Source organism: Centropristis striata, chromosome 9, assembly GCF_030273125.1.
Source record: "Centropristis striata isolate RG_2023a ecotype Rhode Island chromosome 9, C.striata_1.0, whole genome shotgun sequence".
Lineage (NCBI taxonomy): Eukaryota > Metazoa > Chordata > Actinopteri > Perciformes > Serranidae > Centropristis > Centropristis striata.
Window position 1 is genome coordinate 26,747,874 of NC_081525.1, and position 24,724 is coordinate 26,772,597.

Here is a 24,724-nt window from a genome sequence, read left to right on the forward strand (position 1 = left end):
TTCTCAACTGTTTTCAGTGATGTACCCCCTGTGAAATATTTTATCATCCAAGTACCCCCCCTTGTTGAAAAAAACAACAACTTAAAAACAGAGCGCTGTGTCATCAGTGTCTGATTTATTAAACTTTGGAACTGATCAACACATACAAGATTCAAACATTTGAAAAAAAACCTATTTCAAACATTTTAAATGTTAATAATCCCTGACTAAATGTATTGCAAATATTTCTCATCACTAAAATGTAGTGATTCAAACTAATGTAGTAAAAACAGTGAGCATATAACCATTTAAAACTATAACTGCTACGCTTCAACCATGACTCCATCTTTGAGTTTTCAAGTGATTGACAGGTGATGCCAGGTGGCATATGACAGGTTGGGTCCAACCATCCTGGTATGGGGGAGACTCTGGGTTGTTAGCCTACTGAATATAAAATTAATTTTATGAATTTATGCTTATATTTCCCTAAAATATTTACTAAATAATTATTTTAAAGGATTTTTGCATGGATGCTACTTTTCAAATGTAATTTTAAAATATCACGTACCCCCTGGAGTACCTTCACGTACCAGGGGTACGAGTACCCCCATTTGAGAACCACTGCTATAATTTATTCATGTTTTAGGTAAAATTTCAGTTTTTGAAAGAAATTAGGGTAAAATAAAGAAACAATACAGCATGTATATAGTGTATTGAAATAAGACCACATTTTAATATGCAAATTAAAATGAAAAAAGTGATTTCACCATTCAAAAATGAGAGAGATCTTTATGCATTCAGTAAAAACACATTGTCACCAAACCATTCCTATTCCAATTTCCAGTTTAAGAGCGGCCTTTAGTGTCGCTGATGCTGTGACTAGCTTTACTTGTCTCATGGCTCCCTCAAGTGGACAAAAGGACTCATTGCTCAGAGTTATGGTTGGAGACTTTATTGAATGAAATTGTAAACGTACATGTTTGGAAATACTGCATCTTTGAAATGTACATTAGCAGTGAAATTATGATTAGTCCTTATTCACATGAAACTGTTTGTTCTTTGGCATATTTACATTTTTCAGGCAAGCACTCAAGTAAAAGCAGCAAGAGTCTGTGCAACAATGTGGACACAGTACAAAAATCACATCATAATAATATGCACATAAACCATAATCTGGTAGATTTATTTCTTATATATTTGATTAGCCTCCACTTATTAGACATTTTAATACTAAATTCTATCTCCTCAGTGGTGGATGGACAGTGAAACTGTGCAGTCCTGCTGACATGATCACCCTCCTACAATCATCCGCTCAGTCAATCTCAATTAAACCCACAGCGACACCGTCATAAAATTGAAAATTAAAACAAAACATATTGCATCATCACCCTTTCATTTCGAATCCCAGGCTATTTGAAATAGATTTTAAAAAATTGAAATCATTAAAAAGAAAATTTAAAAGAAAACAATGTGATTAAAATAACATTTCAAATTAAAAGCAATAAACTCATGAAAAGGAAGGTCTCTACATTGATACATAATTAATTTGAAAGAACATTGGTATAGTAAAGTGCAAGCATTATTTATTAACTTTGTCAACCTTATTAACACATCAAACATTGCACTCCATATCATCCATCAAAAACCACCTTGTTAATCCACTGACCTTCTGTGAAACACTTGTGATTGTATGAACGATTTAAAGACACTTCTTTTCAGTCTCCTCCCTCTCTCTGTCAGTGAATCCTGACTGTGCGTTTAGCGAAGTGTGAGAAGTGTGTTTCCTGTGATCTGTGCACAACAGATCTTCTGCCTACTTCCCCGCTCAGGAACAGGAGTGTGCAGCAGGACGGTCCTGAACCGACTGAGAGCAGACACTTGTTATTGCCATGTGACAAAACTGACCACCTCCCTCACATAAATTTGTGATTTTTTCTTGTCCCTCTGTCACTTCCAAATGATTCAGTGGGCGAAATAGCCCGTCTGATGCACCTTGAGCAAAAGGTTGTTCGTGATGTCAAACGTGGTGAGGCTAATCCCCACAGCAACAGGCCCTTTAACCCAGTTCATGCTCAGGCCTTTGTATAGTCCACGTACGACTCCCTCCTGCCTTACGATCTCACGCATGGTCCCCAGAATGGTGCTGTATGATGAGCCAGTGACGCCGGCTGTCTGCATGCGCCGACGTACCACATCCAGAGGGTACGAGGCAGATTGTCCAATCAGGCCTGCGCAGGCACCAAAAGCCAAGCGCTCGTGGGGGTACGGCTGGGTTCGCTTTGTTTTTTCTATAGCGAGAAGAAAAACACAAAGAAAGAAAGAGTTCAACATCTGAGCGTCTAAAATGACACTTCACTGAACTGATTTTTCAAGCGCATTCAACACCATCCAACCCAACATACTCAAAAACAAGCTCACAGAGATGGGAGTGGATCATTCCTTCATCTCCTGGATCACAGATTACCTGACAGGGAGACCACAGTATGTCAAGTTTGGGAACTGTGTTTCTGGGACATGAATAAGCAGCACAGGGGCGCCACAAGGGACTGTTCTGGTTCCTTTCCTGTTCACACTGTACACAGTGGACTTCAAACACAACTCTGAGTCCTGCCACATCCAGAAGTACTCCGATGACACTGCAATTGTGGCGTGTATCAGGAATGGACAGGAATCTGAATATAGGGATCTGATAAAAGCCTTCAGTGACTGGAGTCACAAGAACTATCTCCTACTGAACACCTCAAAGACTAAGGAAATGATCGTAGATTTCCGCAGGTTCAAGCCCCGTCTTCAGCCAGTGAATAGCTGTGGCCGTCGACATGGAGGTGGTGCCAAGTTCTAAGTATCTAGTATACCTGGATAATAAGTTGGACTGGTCCCTAAACACTGACGCTCTCTACAAAAAAGGGGCAGAGCCACCTCTATTTCTTCTTGAAGCTCAGATCTCTGGACATCTGTAGTAAGATGCTGCAGATGTTTTATCAGTCTGTGGTGGTAGTGTGTTGTTTTATGCTGCAGTCTGCTGGGGAGGCAGCATCAGACACAGAGATGAAGGCGGTTGGACGGACTGGTCTAAAGAGCTGGTTCTGTGGTTGGAGCCAGGTTGGACACACTGGAGGAGGTGGTGGAGAGATGACCTGTCAAGATGTTCAAGGCCATCCTGAAATACCCAGATCATCTGCTCCACAAAACCTTTATGGACCAAAAAAACAGCAGTGGACGGCTCCTCTCTCTTCGTTGCAGGACGGAGAGATTCAAAAGATCCTTCTCTCCTACAGCCACCAGGCTGTCTTATTCTAACAGAGATTCTACCAGACTAACTGAACTTAACTTAAATAAAGTAATTTTGATTAGATTTTAATGTGGTCATTAAAAGCAAGGGGACGTTATCCATACCTGCGTGTAGCTTCTTGAGGGTCTCATATGTGAAGAATGTGATTCCTGCATACGGGATGACACCCAAGATTGTGGGAGTGAAGCCTCTGTAAAGAGTCCTGATGCCCTCCTCTTGTGAGATCCGCACAAAGACGTGCATGATGTTGCTGTACCTGTACCAGAAAAAAGCGCCAGACACACATTATTTACCAAACTGTACCAAACCATTTACCATTATGAGTGGTATTGAATGACATTTAGTATCTTTCATGCACTACAGTGGCACATTTTATTGCAGTGGCAAGACAACAATACTATTATACTGCCCTACAAAGTCTAACTGCAGTAACTACACAAAGGGTAAAACTGACAAAAACTGCTTTAAAGTTTTTTTAACGTGTTTAACTGGCCAGCCAAATGGATTACAGGTAGATAAGAGATACAAAACTTATTTCTACATGTATTGATGGTGTAATTTTTATGTTTAAAAATCATGATGACTTAATTGACCTTTGACCCCAAAAATGTAGTTACTGCATTCTGGTTTTGCATTTCTGTAAAAGGTTCTAATAGTAATGAGTTCAGTAAGTTTTCAGTGAATAAACATTTTCAAATGGAATTTGTTATAAGTGTATTTAAAGGTGTTTAACAACCATATTCAAAGATTTCTGTATTTTTAGACTTGATATTATAAAGTAATGTTATATTTTAGTCGTGATATCACTATCTCGATAATATTTTCCCTATCACAAAAACGTATAATTTCTGTTATTTGTGTCTTCACTATTTAACACAATAAAAAAATGTACAATGTCACATTGTATCACAGTCAAAGCAGACCACTTACTGCAGTCTGCTTTGGTTTTATGTTTAAATTCGTATATATATCCAAAGCAAACTGTTGTAAGTGCAATTACTGCTTGGTTTTGAGATGGATTTTCTAGTTACTGCAATTTTTATATCATTATTTCTCTGAAATAAAGTACAATTGAAATCTAAAACTTTGTCACAAGATAAAACAGACATCAAGGATTTCATTTTTAGTTATAACTCAATTTTGACCAAAAATGTAGTAACTGCAGTTAGACTTTGTAGGGCAGAATACACACGGGCACAACTGAACAGAGTGAGGAACCCCTCAGTTCACAGTAGTGGGAATTATGGGACTGTAACAGGGGATGACAGGGGATGGATGCTTACATTTCTCTGGCTGTGACTGCCATCCTGGCTCGCACCATGTCCAGAGGGTAGGTTAGCAAAGCAGCAGTGGTGCCAGCCAGAGAGCCAGCCAGGAAGCGTGGGAAAGGAGGCAGAGCTCTGAAACAAACAACACAATCTGTAGTAAATAACAAGAATAATCTCCATCTCTCAAACTTTGTGTTGCTGTACTTTGGCACAGTGGTGCTTTGAGCTAAATGCTAAAATCAGCATGCTTATATGCACACATATGTTGATGTTATGTAGTCTGGACCAAAGAGACGGAACAACAGACAGAACATTCCACACAGTCATCCCCAGAGCCGAGCAGCTGGGCTAAAAATATATCCATGATGTTTTATCTTAAAGGAACAGTGTGAAGGATTTAGTAGCACCTAGTGGTGAAGCTGCAGATTACAACCAACTGAATACCCCTTCCCTCTCTTACCAAGCCTGTAGGCGAACAGAAATTCGCCTTCAAGTTAGGCCTGTCACCACAACACATTTTTCTAGGACGATATATTTTCTTAGAAACTATCACGATAAACGATAGTATCATTGTATCGATGTTGTTTTAGTTTTATTATGATATTAGAGCATATTGAGTACATCCTTTTCCACAGCAATGATTTTTTAAATCTCGAGAATATTAAACATTGGAATTGAAATGTGGTGAAGAAATATTAAAATATCCTAGATGAACAAAACAAATAAATGAATAAATAAACTACAACCAGAAACAAATAAAATAGACTTTCAGGCTCTGTTAACAAAACATTGCAATGAGATAATCATTATATATTATTTTATTTTATTATTAAAATAACATATAAACAGCTGGAATGGCTGCGTTGGAAATATAGCTTTTTTTCTCAATTTGTACTGCCTGTCAAACATTTGCAGCATTACTTTACACACAAAAAGTCAATATATTGAGTCTAGAAAAAAAAATATCGTGTCCATTTTTATATATTGAACGATAAGTCAATATCGTAATTATCGTGACATGCCTACTTCAGGTAACTTTAAAACTACTCGAGTGTTTGGTTTGTCTGTTTTGAGATATTATTTAATGAAGACTGAGACATGAGAGCTGACACAGGCCAGATTTTATGATGAAGATGACTGAATCGTAGCTAATGAAAACACAATCATTTCTGCAAAAAGATACCTCAAAATCCTACACACTGGTTCTCAAAATCTATAAATGAATGACTATTTCAAGACAAACACTCTACTCACTTCCCCTGGTAGCCGAAGTAGCTTCCCAGTACCATTTTGTACTGGTCATGTGAGCAGAACTGGATGGCAGCATAGGGCATGACTCTCATCATGGTGGCAGAGTTCCCCCTCCACAGACTGAGCAGGCCATCCTTCATGTAAGAGCAGTAGATGAGCCTGAATGCCTCCTGTGGGTCATTAATGTGTTGAATTAGAAACACAGTTCCGTTAACTGAAATTTTAAAAAAACGAGAGTTTAAAAAAAAACGATAACTAACTGAAACTGTATTGTGTAGTTACAAAACTACCTAAAATTATAGTGAAAATGTCCTTAGTTTTCGTCTTTGTCAACTTTTTCATACGTAAACCTTTTTAGTTGATATGAAATCTATTTCATCTATCTGGTCTTATGACTTAATAAACTTATTGGGGCTGAGATGGATCAGACAAAGGAAATAAAGGAAACATTTATTACTAATAAAAACTAAACAAAAACTAAGCATTTTCCAAAAAATAATTAAAACTAGCAAACTCACTCTAAAAACAAATTAAAACTAACTGAATTTCAAAAAAAAAAAATCACAACGAAATTAAAACTAAAATTAATAAAAAATCCCAAACTATTATAACCTTGATTCAAGGTGACATAATTGCCTATAAAAATAAACACTACAGCAGAGATCTAGCAGATACATTTTACAACTAAGTTATTTTTGTAACTAGTGGTCGACCGATATGGGTTTTTTAAGGCCGATGCCGATACCAATTATTTTGACATCAGTCTTAACCGATCCCCGATAGGTGCCATTTAACTTTTCTCCCTCCATTTACATGATAAAAATGACACAATGATAACAAATGTTACACAAGTCTCAATTTAAAAAAAAAAGAAACATTATTAACAAAACACATTAACTAATTGATCGGTGAACGCACGCACGTATCGGCCGATGCCGATACAAGCAACAAACACAAATATCGGCCCGATATATCGGTCGACCTCTATTTGTAACTGTTATTTTTTTAAATAATAATATAACAGTTGTTTAATGTATAAAAAGACAAACACTCCCCATCTTAAAAGATTCCTGAATTGACCTACTTTGACCACTTTGCTTGTTTCTCACAAGTCAGACAACAAGTTAGTTATTAAAGCTGTCACAGATTAATTTCTAGCACTGATTATTTCTGCCTTTCTATGGCTGCCACTGCCATTGTAGCTACATATAAGCCTTAATGATGTAAATCTAGAATTATAAATGACTGATTTGCAACAAAGACAGAAACCTGAACTCACCTTAGCTGAGAATCTGTTTGAAGAAACTGTGGAGCAACAACAAACACAGTGAGCGTCAGGGTTAATCAACACACTCTCCCATGCTGGCTAAACATCTACTAAGAGGATTAGCCATGAGTTACAGTCAGTGAAAACTCCGGTACAAACAGAAAAACAGAAGTTTCATTATGTGTGGAGAGTATTACTCAGAAAAGACTTTAAGCTATTACATATACAGCAGCCTACTTTCTGCACTAGATTCTATATTTGGAAAGAAGTCTTTTGTTTTGTTCTTGCCTTGGAAAATGATCTTGGTTCGGTCCAGGGGTGCGATGACTGTTTTGGCGATAGCTCCAGCAAATGCCCCACACAGCAGGGAGTCCAGCGCCGTCCATCTGGAGCCCAGGTCCTGCTCGGACACACGGACACGTTCAGATTGTATTGCTTCAGAAGACATTTTGTCACATGACACTGACACAAACTGAGAGCCAAAGAGACACTGGCCCTTAAGATAAATCAAGATATTTTTTATGACCTTACACTAGTTACTTTAGTGTGCACAAAGGGAAGAAGGTTTAATTATTTATCTGTCATACAACTCCACCCCCTGTGTCTATCTGCTGCCAAAGCACAGCAAAATCTGCACGTGGATTATGGAGCCAGAGTGACTCAACGTATATTTCAAAATCACAAGAGATAATGCCAACTGGTGTTCCACTTAAACAGCTGTTTGTGTTTGTGTGTGTGTGTGTGTGTGTGTGTGTGTGTGTGTGTGTGTGTGTGTGCCTGCTGGAATTCTGCTGGAAGGGACAGTTGAACCCAATAAACAAGCCAACTAACTGATAAGAGCAGAATTTGGCACGAATAACAAACACATTTCACAATATATTAACCTACTTATTGTAGCTACAGATACACTCTTGGGTCAACTGCTGCCAACTTTATTGAAACGTTTCAAATAAAAATGTGCTATTATTTAGTATACTAATTAAATATTATAATATAAGTTAAAATTGTATTAACCCCCTGGAGTCCACAAAAGCACTGGAGCATGACTTCTTCATGACATAAAAACAAAGCAGCATGGAGCCCTGCTGTCAGCTTTCCTCTAAAGTTTTGGCTTTTCCAGAAGTTTCCATGTCCAGTTTAATGCATCAACTCTTTTTCAGCAAAGGTAAAGATCACCACGATTTTACTTTTTTTCAGATTTTGCAGTGTGCGTTTCTACATTTTTAATGCAGTATTTTATGTTGTTTGTGGGATTTTGTGTATTTTTTGTAATTTTTTGTGTATTTTTATCTGTGCTTTTTTGCAATTTTTGTGTGTTTTTTGTTGTGTGTTATGTGTGTTTTTATGGGGGGGGGGTTGTAATTTTTCTGTGTGTTTCTGTGTGTTTTTTGTAATATATATAAAAATATGTTTTTTATTAGTGTTTTTTGAAATTGTATGTGCTTGTTTATGCGTTTTTTGCATTTTTTGGTGTGTGTTTTTTGTGTTTCAAAATGTTTATGCAGTAAGTCATGATAAGTCAGTTGCATATACAGGTAGAATGAAAAAGAGTCAAAAACCAACAAAATAGCCCCAAACTCCAAAGGGTTAAAAAGAAAAAGTAAATATATATTGTCTTGTGTTCTGACCAATCCTAACCCTGTGATACTACAGTCAACATCTGAAAGCTTACCCGTTATTCAATACCAGCTACAGTGTTGCTTTGTAAACTAAGGCCAGATTAGTTGGCACCTCCCAGCTATTTTGAGCCATGTACTGGTGGAGACACGTCCTTCGAATGTATGTGTAGTACCAGGAAGGCTCACAACAACAGCGTGGTTATACTGAGAGGAGCCTGAGAGTGACACTGTGGTTTGTTGTAGGGTTTCTCAGAAAGAAATCATACCAAAATGGAACAATTTCACAAAAGCAGTGCCTTTTAATGAGATTAAATACATAAATATACTGGACCAATCATCCACTACCTGTATATATTGTTTATTGATTTATTTTGCCACTATTTGTACATATAAACATTTTGTTTTTGTTTTGTATATTATTTATTTGTGCACTCATCTTGCTCAGTTTATTCTGTGTTTCACTGCCGATTAGAGCTGCAACAATTATTCGATTAATCAAACAATAATCGATTATTAAATTAATCGTCAACTATTTTGATAATGGAATAATTGGTTTGAGCAGTTTTTTTATAAAGACAATAAGTCCAAATTCTCTGATTTCAGCTTCTTCAATGTGAATATTTCTGGTTTCTTTGTTCCTTTATGACAACAAACTCAATATCTCTTTGGTTTGTGGACAAAGGAGATGTGAGGACGTCATCTTGTGGTTTGGGAAACACTGATTGATATTTTTCAACATTTTATTGACCAAACAACTAATCGGTTAATCGTTTAAATAATCGACAGATTAATCCATAATGAAAATAATCGTTAGTTGTAGCCCTACTGCCAATTTTGATTCTGATTAATGTTCTTTTAAAATGCAATGTTAGAATGAATACTCCTTTAAAGTAGGACACCTGAGACTGATATATAATAGGTGACAGGCATTCCTCTCAGACACATGACCTGATTTTAACAAGATTTCCAATTGAAGGTTTTGTAAACAAGGTCAAAGATGATGTAGTCCATCCATCTCAGGGCTTTAACATGTCATAACAAGTAAAATATTTAATCATTTCAAGCATGAATGAGTGATGAGAGAATCACCTTTGCCTGGCTGGGGGGTGGTAGAGCCAGCTCGGTGGCCTCGGCCACTGGCAGATGGCTCTGGTGGTCGTTGACTTGGTGGGCCATGTGTGCCCTTCACTGATTACCAAAGCTGTCAGACACTCAGTCACTCATTCAGGAAAGCAACCTAAAAAGGAATATATATGACAGATTATGTAAGAGCAATTAAAAAGACACTTGGTGTATGAAAACAACAGCCCGTCGTGTCGCACTGCCTCATATCAACAACACGAGGATTACGTGCGTACATCCACACAGCTTGTAAACAAAAAGCTCTGCTGTTCAAACCACAATTATTATCCAGCACAGAAACCATAAACCATCTATATTAATCAATATCGTCCTGACCTACTGATCAACTTCCTGACACAAGTGGGCGCAGACTAAATGTCAGTTGCCACACCTCAAAATAAATAAACTGCGAATCGTAGTTGTTCAAAGAATGAATAAACAGGCCTATCGTTAATGCGCTTCAAATAGCAAATTATTACATGCTGTATTTATTTATTATGCATTTTCCTACCTTGGTTTGTGTTGAAAGGAGCTCGTGTTTACAGTCTGCGATCATTCACCAGTCTGCAGCCTGCACATTCTTGCACACATTTCTTGTTTGCTCGCTGGGGGCTGGTCACTCTCTTGCTTTTTAACTTGCTGCTCGCTGCGAGGTGTCTCCAAGTCTTTTCGCCTTGTTGTCGTTTGTGGAGGTGATGGTGACAGACAGGTGTAGAAGCTGCAGCACACTGTTGGTCTATTTATAAACCACGACCGCCATGAAATGTTGCTGCTGCCTGGTGCTGCGCACAAGATTATTTGGGCTTTTCAAGGTCTTAAGAAACTGGGACAGTATTTTGGACTACAACACCCATGATGTACTCTCGCTATTCCGATTAAATCTCGCGAGTTTATGTACAACATTGGGTTGCCAGTTTTGATATATAGCACTTTTCAGTTTATGCTGTTGTCATTTAGGGGAAAGTTTACCCCAAAATAATAATAAAATAATAATATCTTAGACTTAATTAATTTTGTGTATATTACCAAGTGTTACAAAATATAGATAAATATCTTTCCGCAGATAATGGAACTGGGTTTGTTGTGCTCAAAGCGCAGAAATTAAAGAAAAAATAAATAAAAATGATTTCTGGAAAGAGACATTATTGATGGGTTTTTCTTTTTTTGATGGTGCAATGGTTATCAGAAACTGAGGCATATGTTGGGTGCATTGTTTGTTTTATATGTAAAACCGTATTCTGACTGATATATGATATATAGGGAAGTCAAAATGTTCTCACAATTTCTCAATAAAATATAATAGAGCAGTCACACAAAATACTGCCTTTTTTCCTTCTTTCCTTTTGCACAAATTTAGCAAATTGTGTGGGACAGTATTTCAGGCACTGTGTATCTCAATAAATTGGGTGCAGCCCTTGAGTAAAATAGTTCACTTTTAACTCTTTTAACTTTTAAGTCTTTCTATTTGTAAAATGTACAAGGACAAAGTTGTTGATGAAACTTGTTGGCAGTTGTTAGTCCTAAATGATTAAATGTTTATCAAAAGAAGAAAAGCAGACAGAAACGATGGATTGGGGCTTTCGACGCTTTGGATGTGTGCGATACATGACCAAACCTGGCAACCCGGGACACTGGCCATAGCGCTGAAAAACTTGTTGTTGTGGGGGAAAATGGCGTCAAACGTAGAGGCCCCGGAGCGCTGGTACCTCGCCCTTCTCGGCTTTGCGGAGCATTTCCGAACCTCCAGTCCGCCCAAAATCCGGCTCTGTGTGCACTGTCTACAGGCAGTGTTTCAGTTCAAGCCTCCTCAGAGGATCGAGGCCCGGACACATCTTCAGCTGGGCTCGGTTCTCTACCATCACACCAAGAACAGCGAGCTGGCCCGCAGCCACCTGGAGAAAGCGGTGAGGGACACTCGATTTAGGAAAGAGCGGGGATGCGGCGGAGGAGGGGACGGGGGTAGGCCGCAGGCAGCCAAAACGGCCAACGGCGGAAATCTTTCTATAACTGTTTAAATACGATGGTTACTTTTGTACAGAAGTTGAAATTGAATCATTTTCAGCGTGTTTTTTGTTGTTAGATAATCGTCCCGAGTGGGCCGCTTTCGATCTCCTCCAGTGTTAATAAGCCGCTGTATGGATTATTATTGGCTGATAAAGATAGAAAAAACAACGACAATATGACGCCGCTAACATGTTGTATCTGTTGTTCCGCAGTGGTTTATATCCCAACAAGTCCCTCAGTTTGAAGATGTCAAATTTGAAGCAGCCAGCATTTTGTCTGAACTCTTCTGCCAACAGGTAAGATCATTGTGGCCACATTTTAACCTTAATGTTAGTGAGTCTACCGTTAATGTTAGTGAGTCTACCGTTAATGTTAGTGAGTCTACCGTTTATGTTAGTGAGTCTACCGTTAATGTTAGCCAGTCCACCGTTAATGTTAGCCAGTCCACCGTTAATGTTAGCCAGTCCACCGTTAATGTTAGCCAGTCCACCGTTAATGTTAGCCAGTCCACTGTTAATGTTAGCCAGTCTACTGTTAGTGTTGCATACACCTGGATGAATATATAAATTGCTTATGACATTAAAGTGAAATTGACAATGTATTAAAGTGGTGTATGTCACGGTGATGCATTTAGGGTATGCTGCCTTTTGTCAGTTATTATTGATTATTGATCCTTTTTTGAATTTTCAGAATTTGGTGGACTCTGCAAAGCCCCTCCTGCGCAAGGCCATCCAGATCTCACAACAAACACCATACTGGCACTGCAGATTGTTGTTCCAGTTGGCGGTATGTAGTGCAGTATTAGGCACAGAGGTGACATTGTTGCACTGACAAAGTCATTTTCATGCACAGGTCCCAATAATGTTTGTGTTGCAATAAGAATGTCTATAATACAACTGTTGGGTATTTTTCAATTCAATTCAACTTTATTTCGCCATGTATACAGATACTAGGAATTTGAATTGGTCTTCTACATGCAGGCAACACACAGTAAAACAGAGACAAAAACACAATACAAGGACAAACGGTACCATTTACATTTAGTCATTTAGCAGATGCTTTTTATCCAAGGCGACTTACAGGAAGAAAAAGCAAACAATCAAGGTATAGTGCAGTAAGAGCTATTAGTGCATCAATAAGTGCTAGTGACAATTCTTTAAGGAGTAGAATTATCGTGTGGTGCTAGGAAAGAAGGTGCTCTCTGAAGAGCTGGGTACCTTTTTATTAGCAATAAATGAATAGGAATGGAGATGGTGCAATGGAATCCAAGTTTAAGAGTTATTTAGAAGGGCTATTGTAGAGTTGTTCTGATTCCGATACCAGGATCCGAAATTGCTCCGATAATGCTGGCATGGGTATCGGTGAGTACTGGACTCCAGGCACCGATCAGATACCACATCATTTATTAAATTAGTTAATCCGTTAAGCTCTGGTACAGTTCTTCTTCGCCACTCTTAAAACAGTGGCGATTTATTTATTTAAGTTGCTGTTGGACTACTGTTTTTTATACTGAACCTTCATTTTACAACATTGTGGCTGCACTTTAATTTAAATATATTCCTAGATTTATTCATTTAAGTTGCACAACTGTTTTGTATACTGTTTTATTTATTTTTTTAAGTAAAAATAAGTGGCTTGAATCTGCTATAATTATTCATGTTTTATAAAGGGTTTAACCTGAGCACGGCCTTACCACAATGACAATTATATCACAGTCATGCAGGTGTAGTATGATATATTTTTTATAACATACTGGTATTGGATCAGTACTCCGTATCAGCCGATACCCACAGCACAAGTATGATGGCGTGAAGTTTTGGACATAATAGCCCTGTAGCGCTGTCCAGAGGGGAGACGATTAAACAGACTATTGGCAGGATGAGAGGGGTTGGCTGCAATTTTCACAGCTCTTTTAATGGTTCGTTGCTTTTTGCTCACATTTGTACTTGTGTATGATTTGATTAGAGTCCGGGTTTTTTGTCCAAACTGAAACAGAGTCTCCAGCAATGACAGGAGTGTTCTTGTTGTCTTTTTCCAGCAACTTCATACACTGGAGAAAGACTTGGTGTCAGCATGTGACCTGCTGGGGGTTGGAGCTGAGTACGCCCGGGTTGTTGGCTCGGAATATACCAGGTAAATGTCACTCAGCCCTAGAGCTGGGTTCTCTATCGATACCATGACTTGTATGACTGGTAACAGTTATTAAACTTGATGAATAACTCAAGAATAAGACATTCTTGAATTATTCATCTCCATTTAAAGCAGGGCTGTATTATTTGGAAAACCTATCAAATTGTGATTCTTTTGGCTTATATTCATGATCATGATATGATGCGCTAATATTCACAATATTGATCTTCTATAGGTTTTGAAATAAATACAATGCATTAAATGCTCTCTTTTTCACATATGTTATATATATATATATTTTATTATATTATTTAAACCTGTTTTTTTAGGATTTTCAACATAAAACAAGCAGTCAGGACTTCATTCAAGCAACTCCGCCATGATTGTCTTCACAAATAGAGAGAAAAACAGATCATAGTATTTTGTCATTACAAGTAAAATAAAATACTAAAATACAGCAACGGAGAGGACAGTTATACTCTAGAGTAGGGCTGGGCGATATATCGATATGTTTTTAAATGTGATATGAAATGAGACCATATCACATATATCGATATAGTTCAAATTTGCACTGTGATCCTTGCTCGGCAAGCTATAGTATTTTTTTTATTTAAATGTACACTTTATGGTGCTTTGATTTAAAAAAACAAACAAACAAAAAAACCGTGCTCCTGTTGTTATACAGTATTTATGTTCACTTAAATAAACGGTTTCAATAAAAGTACTTATGACATGTTGTCATATTTGACTTTAACTGAACATTTGCTCTCAATAAAAACATCAGGATATATATCGATATTCAGCCTAAATATATCGGGATATGACTTTTGGTCCATATCGCCCAGCCCTTCTCTAGTGGTAGTCTAGTACATGGATCTGAACTCACCCTCAGACTTTTTAAGTGCAAAACATTCATCAACTCTCTTACTACAGCCTGACTTCCACATAAGTAAAATACATTTTCTTGCAGTAACATTACCCAAAGAAGTGGCCTGAGTATCATTTTTGTAAGCCATAGGTTACACACTCATGGCACCGGGAACCACGTTCCACAGTCCTTTTTAGGACACATTCAGACGCACTCAACCAATCAGTAATCAGTTTCCAACTTGTCCAGAGAGAATGTGTCAGTGTTTATAAATACTGAGTGAATGTGAGATTGTGATGGTGAAAAGAGCTTACTTGGTGTTTGTGCTTTCCAGGGCACTGTTTCTCCTCAGTAAAGGAATGGTGAGTCATCTGCTCTACTTTATTTTCTTATCACATCTGTGCTGTAACACCGTGGCACTGTAAACAATGCTGTTTTTCTCACACCACACAAATGCTTTTCTTGCATATTTGTTGTGTTTATCAATAACATTAAATGCCATCTATTTTTTGTCTTTTTCTAGATATTGATTGTGGTGGTGTTTTTTTTTTATCTTCTAGTTGCTGCTAATGGAGAGGAAGCTTGGGGAGGTGCATCCTCTGCTCACACTGTGTGGAACTATTGTAGAAAACTGGCAGGGAAACCCCATCCAGAAGGAGTCCCTGAGGGTCTTCTTCCTGGTCCTACAGGTCACACACTACCTGGATGCTGGACAGGTAAGAGAACCAGTCTAGCAGGTTAAATAGAATGGGAGATAAACAGGACAGGGTTGTTTTTTTTATATAGGTTTATATTACTGGTTATTAACACACAGGAACATTGCTAATCAGCATGCAAGCAGACTTTGCCTCATAAATTGGATTAGCTTGAACTTTTTAAAATGTCTGTTTGTGTCTCAACCTGCTTGAAGCTGAGCTGGTATATACTGTCTTGCAAGGTTATTATAGTTAATGAAAACTAACAAAATAACGAAAACTAGAATTGATAAAACATTTTCGTTAACTGAAATAAAAATAAAAGTTAGAGTTCTTTTTAAAAACGATAACTAACTGAAACTGTATTATGTGGATACAAAACTAACTAAAACTAACAAACTATCGTGAAAATGTCCTTCGTTTTGTCTTTTGTGTTTTTGTCTGTCAACTTTTTTCATACGTAAACCTTTTTGGTTGATATGAAACCTATTTCATCTATCTGGTTTTATGACTTAATAAACTTATTGGGGCTGAGATGGATGAGACAAAGAAAATAAAGGCAACATTTATTGTGACTTTTTTTAATCTCACACCCAACAAATACCCTATTACAAAAAAACTAAAACTAAGCATTTTGCAAAAAATAAAAACTAATTTAAACTAGTAAACTCACTCTAAAAACTGAATTTGAAAACAAAAAATCACAACGAAATTAAAACTAAAACTAATGAACAATCCAAAACTATTCTAACCTTGCTGTCTTGTCCATGTCTCCTCAGGTGAAGAGTGTGAAGCCGTGTCTGAAGCAGCTGCAGCAGTGTATCCAGACCATTTCTACACTCCACGATGATGAGATTCTGCCCAGCAACCCAGCTGACCTCTTCCACTGGCTGCCCAAGGAGCACATGTGTGTCCTCGTGTATTTGGTAAGACCACTTATCTTTCTTTCCCACATAGAAAGCAGTATTATGGCTTTTTTTTAGTTTAACTAGATGTAATCCTCAAGTGGTTTAGGTCATGTAGTCAAGTACCGACCATACAACAAGAAAATAATTCTTATTGACACTTTCTGATCATGTAACCTTGTGCATTTTAGGACATTACAAACTGAAATTGGATCACATACCTTTGATATTGATACTTTGTGAGCTGGTCTTCTATTATGCTTTTTATCCCCTTTAAAGAATGCACACTGTACAGGTTGCATACAGATGACTCTAATAACTATGTAATGAAAACCAATAATACAGTCTTTCTTAATGGCACAGTAGCTAAGAAGGTTCTTTGTTATCCTCGTGGATGGATAACACAAAGAACTTGGCTTGAGATGTGGTTACAACAACCATAGTAATTAATATGTATTCCTTCTTTATTTTACAGGTGACAGTCATGCACTCCATGCAAGCAGGCTATCTGGAGAAAGCTCAGAAGTACACAGACAAGGCTCTTATGCAACTAGAGAAACTAAAAAGTGAGTTACAGTTATTGAATGATTGATAACTGTGTCATGTAGAACTTTTCAAACTGTAAAAAAACACTTTTTGCCACTTTTGCCACATTATTAATTAATTAATCTTGATGTTTCAGTGTTGGACTGCAGCCCCATCCTCTCTACCTTTCAAGTCATTCTACTGGAGCACATCATCATGTGTAGACTCGTCACGGGCCACAAGGCTACTGCATTACAAGAGGTATAGTGTTTCTGTAGACGTGCTTTTTGTCGTAGCGTGTCAACAAAACTAGTTTGCATTCATGAACTCTGACTCTCGGTTCTGTCCATCCAGATCTCACAGGTGTGTCAGCTGTGCCAACAGTCGCCCAGGTTATTCACCAACCACGCTGCTCAGCTTCACACGCTATTAGTGAGTATTTCTATTTTATTTTATTTTATTTTTATTGGTGTTTGCACTAATAAACATACAATCACAAAGAAAGAACAGTACAAGAAACGGATAAAATGTGCAGGAAAGATCAAAAAGCCCAAAGGGCTTATAAGTGACCCTCCCTCTTAAATCTATAAGTAACTATTAGGGTTGGGACTAGATTAAAAAAATGAATCCAATTAATTAGAGGCTTTGTAATTAATTAATCGAAATTAATCGCATATAAATATTTAACCTGAGAACAGTGAGAAGTAATTTTTTCACATGGATTTTTAGTATACCATTGAATAATGACTGAATACATAAGCTTAAGCAACAAAAATATTATTTTATTTTTATAAGTCCAACAAACCAGTGCAATTTTTGCCATTAAGTGTAGCAATAGCATATTTAGAAATATAGTACATTTCATAAATTCAGGTAGCCTATAGGTAGGTAGACCTTCTGTAAACTATAATACTTTGGTTTTCTCTTATCGACACTTCCATCCGTTGTTTTTTTGTAACAAAATGTCCCATCATCCACAGGGCCAACCAAAGCGCTCTCATCAGCTTCTTCCTTCATGTTCACTGTGGTTTGTTGTTGTCTGAACTCATGAACGCTAGTTGGTGCTCCAGTATAATCGGTTCGCCTGAAACTCATCCAGTGAGAAACGTTCCACAGTGCAAAAATAAGTGCAATTAAAATGCATCAATTTTTTTATCACGTTCATTTTTGTTTAATTGATTAATCTTAATTAATGCGTTAAAGTCCCGGCCCTAAGAACTCCACTTTACTTACATTACATATCTAGATGAAAATCAAAAATACAAACAAAACAACGATACAAAGGTGATTAGAACATCTGTAGGGATTTTTTGAGCTTGGTCTTAAATGTATTTAAAGAGGAACATGATTCTGTTGGATTTTTTTATGTTGTTGTTGATGTTGGGGACCTATGTGGTTGACTCTTCACCTGAAATTGCCTTCTGTTTCACTTTTGTTTCGTTTTGTTTAGATGTATATATTGAGGCCGTGATCTGTTATATGTATGTGTGTTGGAATGTTTTTGTTTTTTTTAATGTCTTTTATACACCTAGACTGCAACCAAATTGCCCAAGTTGGGACAAATAAACTAGACTTGACTTGATTCCACTTAGGGCTGCAACTAACAATTATTTTCATTATCAATTAATCTGTTGATTATTTAAACGAATAATCGGTTAGTTGTTTGGTCAATGAAATGTATAAAAATATCAATCAGTGTTTGCCAAACCACAAGATGTCCTCAAATCTCTTGTTTTGTCCACAAACCAAAGAGATATTCAGTTTATTGTCATAAAGGAACAAAGAAACCAGAAATATTCACATTGAAGAAGATGAAATTAGAGAATTTGGACTTATTGCCTTTTTTTAAAAAAACTGCTCAAACCAATTATTGGATTATCAAAATAGTTGATGATTAATTTAATAATCGAGTATTGTTCGATTAATCGAATAATTGTTGCAGCTCTAATTCCACTGCACCGTGATAGACAAATGAGAATTTAGTAACAGAGGTCCTACAGAAAGGAATATGTGAGTCATTCTTTCTTCTTGTAAGATGTGCATGAGAATTAAACTCAAAGTAACTATGAAAAAAATAGGTAGAGATGCAGGAAGGCAACTTTATACATAACAACCCCTGTTTGATACATATTGACCTTATAAATTGTAAGTAGTAGCAATTGTTTAAATAATGGTTTAGTTGGGGCTAAATAAGAAGAGTTGGTGGCAGTTCTTACAAAGGATTTCTGAAATCTATGGATTGCTTGTAAATAAGAATGGTAAGTGCGTTCTCAACCTAAACCCTCTTACATTTTGTCTTTGCTTCAAGGTTATTACTCCAACATTAAAAAAGAAAAGGCACTGCTGTACAGCCTCCTAGAGAGAAAAGCTATGATGAACACAGAAAACACAGAAAGTGAACTTAATTTTTTTTTTTTTTCAGATACATTTATAGTAACAATTTCCATTTGATGATAAACTCTTTTAGTCTGAAATCTTGTGTGTGCTTCATTTTCACTCTTAGAAGGTGAAACATTTTTTTTGTGACAAAATAGCCAACCATATTTGAAATATTGTTCCCTTAAGCTTCCAAGTACAAATTTCAACTCCAGACTTTTTACAGTAGGCAGCTAAATTATGAAATATGACATGTAGGGAACATTGGCAAAAGTAAGAACATTTGTTTAACTACATTTGAATAGAAATCAGAAACAAAGTATTTTATGTTCAATGTTAGCTTAAATTTGGTATTCAATAACACATTTTACATTCGAGAAAAATAGAACAATTAATTGCTGAAAATATTAGAGAAATGAAAATGTAATACATGGTAAAATTCTGAAAAATTTGTGGACTTGACATGAGAAATAAACAGCAGTTAAACATTCCATAATCTCTTATTTTGAAGAAACCACATAAAAATATAATATGACTACAGCTCTGTTTTGGTTACAAATTGCCATCTCTAATGGTTGATCTCTTCCTCTCGTCATATCCCAGGGTCTGTACTGTATCTCAGTCAACTGTATGGATAATGCAGAGGCACAGTTTACCACAGCCTTGCGGGTGAGTATGTGCTGATTTTGCATCTGATAATGAAACCAATATCTTCTTTTTCTTTTTTTCTTCTCCTCTCTGCTGCAGCTGTTCTCTCTGCTCGTATCTCAAAGATGTCCTTGTTGTTGTGTTTCAGCTCACCACACACCAGGAGCTGTGGACGTACATTGTAACCAACTTGGCCAGCGTCTACATAAGGGAAGGAAACCGACACCAGGAGGTCAGTGAAGTAGTGACGGGTCATGTCTTTTAATTACAACAATGACTCACTTCTAAAAGAGTTGCTTAGTATACATAGTATCATGTTGTGGTGGGTTTTTTTGACTGGCTGATCAATACATCAGTATGTCTGTTGACTTATCACAGATTGGTTGTTGTCATTTATGTTGGCCACAGAGTAACAAGAATGTGCTGCAGAAAAAAAAACAAATATTATTTTTTTTGTAATTTAGAAACATAGTTGCCCTGACATAGTTTCTCCACCAGGGGGCGTGGATGAGTTAGATTTTCAATTGTAAAATGTCCCCCTGAGCACTGAACACTGCCCTACAGAGCATAACTGCAATTTTGGTCAAAATTGAGTTGTAACTAAAAATGAACCCCTTGATGTCTGTTTTATCTTTGACAAAGTTTAAGTACTAATTTAAACATAAAAATAATATAAATTCAAAGATTATTTGAAAGGGAAATTATTACCTAGATAGTGATGAAGTAAAAAAGTGAGATAAAATTATATTAATATACTAAAATATAACATTTCTTTATAATAAGTCTAAAATATGCACATCTTTGAATAGAGTTGTTAAACACTTTTAAATACATTTATTACTAAATAAATTTGAAAATGTTTATTCACTGAAAACAAAATATAAAAGCTGAAAGAAGACGACAACATTGTTGTTACTGCACTCTGTTTATCATTACTATTAGAACCTTTTACAGTGATACAGTAACTGCATTTTTGGGGTCAAGGGTCAAATAAATCATCATGATTTTTAGCATAAAAATTACATCATAAATACATGTAGAAATAAATGTCATCACTTACTTACCTCTAACCCATTTGGCTGGCCAGTTAAAACACATTAAAAAAACTTTAAAGCAGTTTTTCTCAGTTTTACCTTTTACTGCAGTTAGACTTTGTAGGGCAGTACAGTGATAACCAAATTTAAGTGATCGTTGTATTCTTCTTTAATAAAAATACACTCTTATTTTGAAATTATTTTCATAACAAGTAATTGTTGCACTTTTTTACTTCTTCAGCTGTACAGCCTCCTAGAGAGAATAAACCCTGACCATAACTTCCCAGTAAGGTAAGAGGCATAATATTTATAATATAACACAGCACAATACATTAAAGCCATGTGTTTTGTTCCAACTGGTTTAGATAATACAATATGAAACTACTGTAATTGTTTTTACATTCAGCTCCCATTGCCTGCGTGCTGCAGCCTTCTACATCAGGGGACTCCTGTCCTTCTTCCAAGGACGCTACAACGAGGCCAAGTATGTCAAGTCTTAAACTGTTTGATGCAAACACACCTACAGATCCACCCTGCACTGTACATATTTATACATGTATATATTGTGGTGTTGCAGACGCTTCCTAAGGGAAACCCTGAAGATGTCTAATGCAGAGGATCTGAACAGACTGACTGCCTGCTCCCTGGTTCTGCTCGGCCACATCTTCTATGTACTGGGCAACCACAGGGTAAGACTAAAGAATACTCAACACATTTACAATATGTTTGCACAAAAGCAGATTTCTATCTTGCATTATTTAGCTATGATGTGCCATAAGCTAGGGATCCATTTGTTAATTAGAGGTTAGCTTATTGTTGTGGCATTAAAGTAATTAAGTTGACTCTTCTAGAACTTAAATAGTGTTTAGATGTCACACTTAAGGAGCCAAAGCATATTATTTAGCATCAGCAAATTATCAGTAGCATTGGTTGGGATCAGAGCACGGTACCCGTGAGACTCCTTAATGTTGCATGGGCTCTCTATTCTTCTACTCGCGGAAGATGACAAAGCAAAAAGATCTATGGGTCAACTAAATATAGATCAAACCTCAACTAACACTGAGATACTATAAGAACTGTTCCATACTAAAACAAAGCCATTAGTCTGGTCTTTCTTTACCCCTGCTCCTTAGCAGGCAAAAGCATGTACATTTTCAAAAGCCTTTAAGTATTTATCAATGAGGATCGTCTACTTTTTTCCACCCATTTTGTTTTCTAAAATGTTGCCCTTTTGTCTCATAGGAAAGCAACAACATGGTTGTACCTGCCATGCAGCTTGCCAGCAAGATCCCTGACATGTCTGTTCAGCTCTGGTCTTCAGCACTGTTGAAAGGTAAAAAACCAACCCTTTCCCCTATCTCGGACATCATACACATTCTTAGATTTGGTATTCGTAAATCCGACTTTTACCGTGAGAATACTTGACTTTTCAGTCACATTTCAAACACAAAATCTCTGTTTTGAAGAATCACGCTGTGGCTGAATGAATAATTTGAGCATGTGTTGTGTTTGCAGACTTGAACAAGGCTCTTGGGAACACCATGGATGCCCATGAAGCAGCCCAGATGCACCAGAACTTCTCCCAGCAGCTGCTGCAGGACCACATCGCTGCCTGCAGTCTCCCTGAGCATAACCTCATCAGTGTACGTGAAACAGATTAACATGGTTCTCCAAGTTTCCGAGTCACTACTCCTTATCACTATTTAGTCGTATCTAATTCTGTGTGCTGATTTAAGAGTGGTTTTCTGTTTGTTTTTCAGTGGACTGATGGCCCTCCTCCTGTCCAGATCCAAGCCCAGAACGGCCCAACAACCAGCCTCGCAAGCCTGCTATGAGAAACCTTCTGTCTCACATATGGCGGTAGCTGGTATATTATCACAAGCAACAGATTGATGCAACAACCTGCTATCAGACCATTGTAGCTGAGATTTGAGAGGATTTTTTACAGGTCACAGAGTTCAGGCCTTCACTTTATTAACTTCTCAAGATTGCTTCCTGATTGTCTGCTATCACTTTTTTAATCTGTTGTAAAGCTATTACAACTACTGTTGTACATGTATTTCACACTTTCGGATGGCATGGATGCAGGGCAGGGTCGGACTCTCCAATAGAGTAGTGAAGGACACATCGTGGACGTATAAAAGGGCTTCTTTACCTCAGATATAAAGAGCCCTTCTTTACGGTTGCCAGGTTTCCATTGGTTGGAAAAAAGGAGGGGTTAGATAGGTAGAGGGGCAGTAAAGAAATGTAGATGAAATTAATTTATTCATGTTGATATTTTTGTATCTGTTGGTAAATATTTTACATCTTGCCTTTTTGTATGGATCCTTTTTTTTTCTTTTTTTCTTTTTTTTTCCATGCATGGAAGTTACTGATGTGGACTCCCTGTACAATAGTTTCTGAACTGGGTCGGATAACAATAATTCTCGGTTGATCATTTTTTGCACAAAATCCATATTAGAAAGAATAGAGACATCTTGTAATATATTTTCACACCATAATATGTCGAACAGTTTGACAATACAAATTGGCAGTGTACATTGTATTGGGAAAGTTCACAGTTAACTGTGTGGACCAGAATATGCCTCTGTGGGTATCTTTATGAGCAATGTTTAATACTTCTTACATCGTTTGATGGCTGTAAAAGTCACCACATGCCCTTTAAAGCAACAAACTGATGTATTTTTTTGAACTTCCATAATATATATGATTTCCCTATTGATGTGTTAATTTCTACAAATCAGGTTTTGACTCTTGAAGCTAACAGTACAGTTCAGACATTTAAAAAAAAAAAGCAAATTTATTTTATTTTGTTATATTTTAATTTGTCTTGATAGTTCTACTAAATGGTTTCTTTACAGTATGTTTGTATAGATTTGCCACTCGTTGAACCTTTATTGTACAGTGACATTTTATAAAGTCAATTTAGTAAAGTGTGATATGTATTTTTAGCTATCCTATGTAGAAATCTCAATGCTTGGTATTTAAGGCACTCTGTACGAACACAGTTTAAGCTTGAGTACTAGCCATATTCTATCCAATGCCTATGTTTTTAATGCTTACATTGTTTTCAATAATTTTCCAATAAAAATATGATTGAAAAATTGTAATTTACAGATCTTGATATCAGTTTCTTAACATTATGCCAATGTGAGTTCTCTATTTTTATGCTGTGCAGTAGGTGCCACTGAATGCTCAAAAGTGCATACTGTTGCATGTGTATCCACACATTTAGGATATACTACTAACTCATAAAATTGTGCCTTGACATTTGACCCTGTTTCTCATATATGTTTCGCAGAGGATTGTGGGTCAGAATAGCCAGAAAAGCTTGGTTGCTTGCATGCTGCAACATGTAACCGGACGCAGTAGGACATCTTGTACTTTTGGGATACAATGTACGTATGTATAGGACATACTAAAAATGTTCTTGTATACTAAATAGTATGGGTATTAAAATAGACAGTAAAGTAAATACTGATGGGTGCATGACACATAGTGGTTAGTTGTCAACTTCTGCATTAGTTAAGTAAGAATTAGTGGTCCGCATGTTCTCTTTTTAAACTAGCCTGTAGGTGGTGCTAGAGATTTCAAATGAGTTTAAATTGACCTTTAGAAGTAGTTTATTCTCCACAAAATATTCAAAACTCTTAATTTTGGAGGTAAATACTGAAATGTAGATCACTTTTTTAATTTCTACTACAAACAGAACCTACCATTTCTATATTATACATGTTTAAA

At 36.8% G+C, this 24,724-nt stretch overlaps 2 protein-coding genes across 2 annotated transcripts; one reads left to right on the forward strand and one right to left on the reverse strand.

Annotated features, from left to right (window-relative positions):
- Positions 1–1,536: 1,536 nt before the first annotated feature.
- LOC131977460 (mitochondrial coenzyme A transporter SLC25A42-like) lies at positions 1,537–10,923 on the reverse strand. The gene is made up of 8 exons (XM_059340768.1): positions 10,310–10,923; positions 9,766–9,913; positions 7,346–7,457; positions 7,070–7,095; positions 5,794–5,960; positions 4,555–4,671; positions 3,376–3,527; positions 1,537–2,267 (listed from the first exon to the last, which is right to left on the reverse strand). The coding sequence occupies exons 2-8, from the start codon at positions 9,850–9,852 to the stop codon at positions 1,942–1,944; spliced, it is 987 nt and encodes a 328-aa protein (XP_059196751.1). The 5' UTR covers positions 9,853–9,913; positions 10,310–10,923; the 3' UTR covers positions 1,537–1,941.
- A 524-nt stretch (positions 10,924–11,447) lies between these two features.
- LOC131977459 (MAU2 chromatid cohesion factor homolog) lies at positions 11,448–24,088 on the forward strand. The gene is made up of 18 exons (XM_059340767.1): positions 11,448–11,702; positions 12,015–12,098; positions 12,493–12,588; positions 13,841–13,935; positions 15,135–15,162; positions 15,361–15,516; positions 16,275–16,421; positions 16,876–16,966; positions 17,083–17,186; positions 17,280–17,357; positions 19,905–19,970; positions 20,098–20,181; positions 21,225–21,274; positions 21,390–21,467; positions 21,561–21,672; positions 22,226–22,316; positions 22,499–22,626; positions 22,744–24,088. The coding sequence occupies exons 1-18, from the start codon at positions 11,469–11,471 to the stop codon at positions 22,816–22,818; spliced, it is 1,797 nt and encodes a 598-aa protein (XP_059196750.1). The 5' UTR covers positions 11,448–11,468; the 3' UTR covers positions 22,819–24,088.
- Positions 24,089–24,724: the final 636 nt, after the last annotated feature.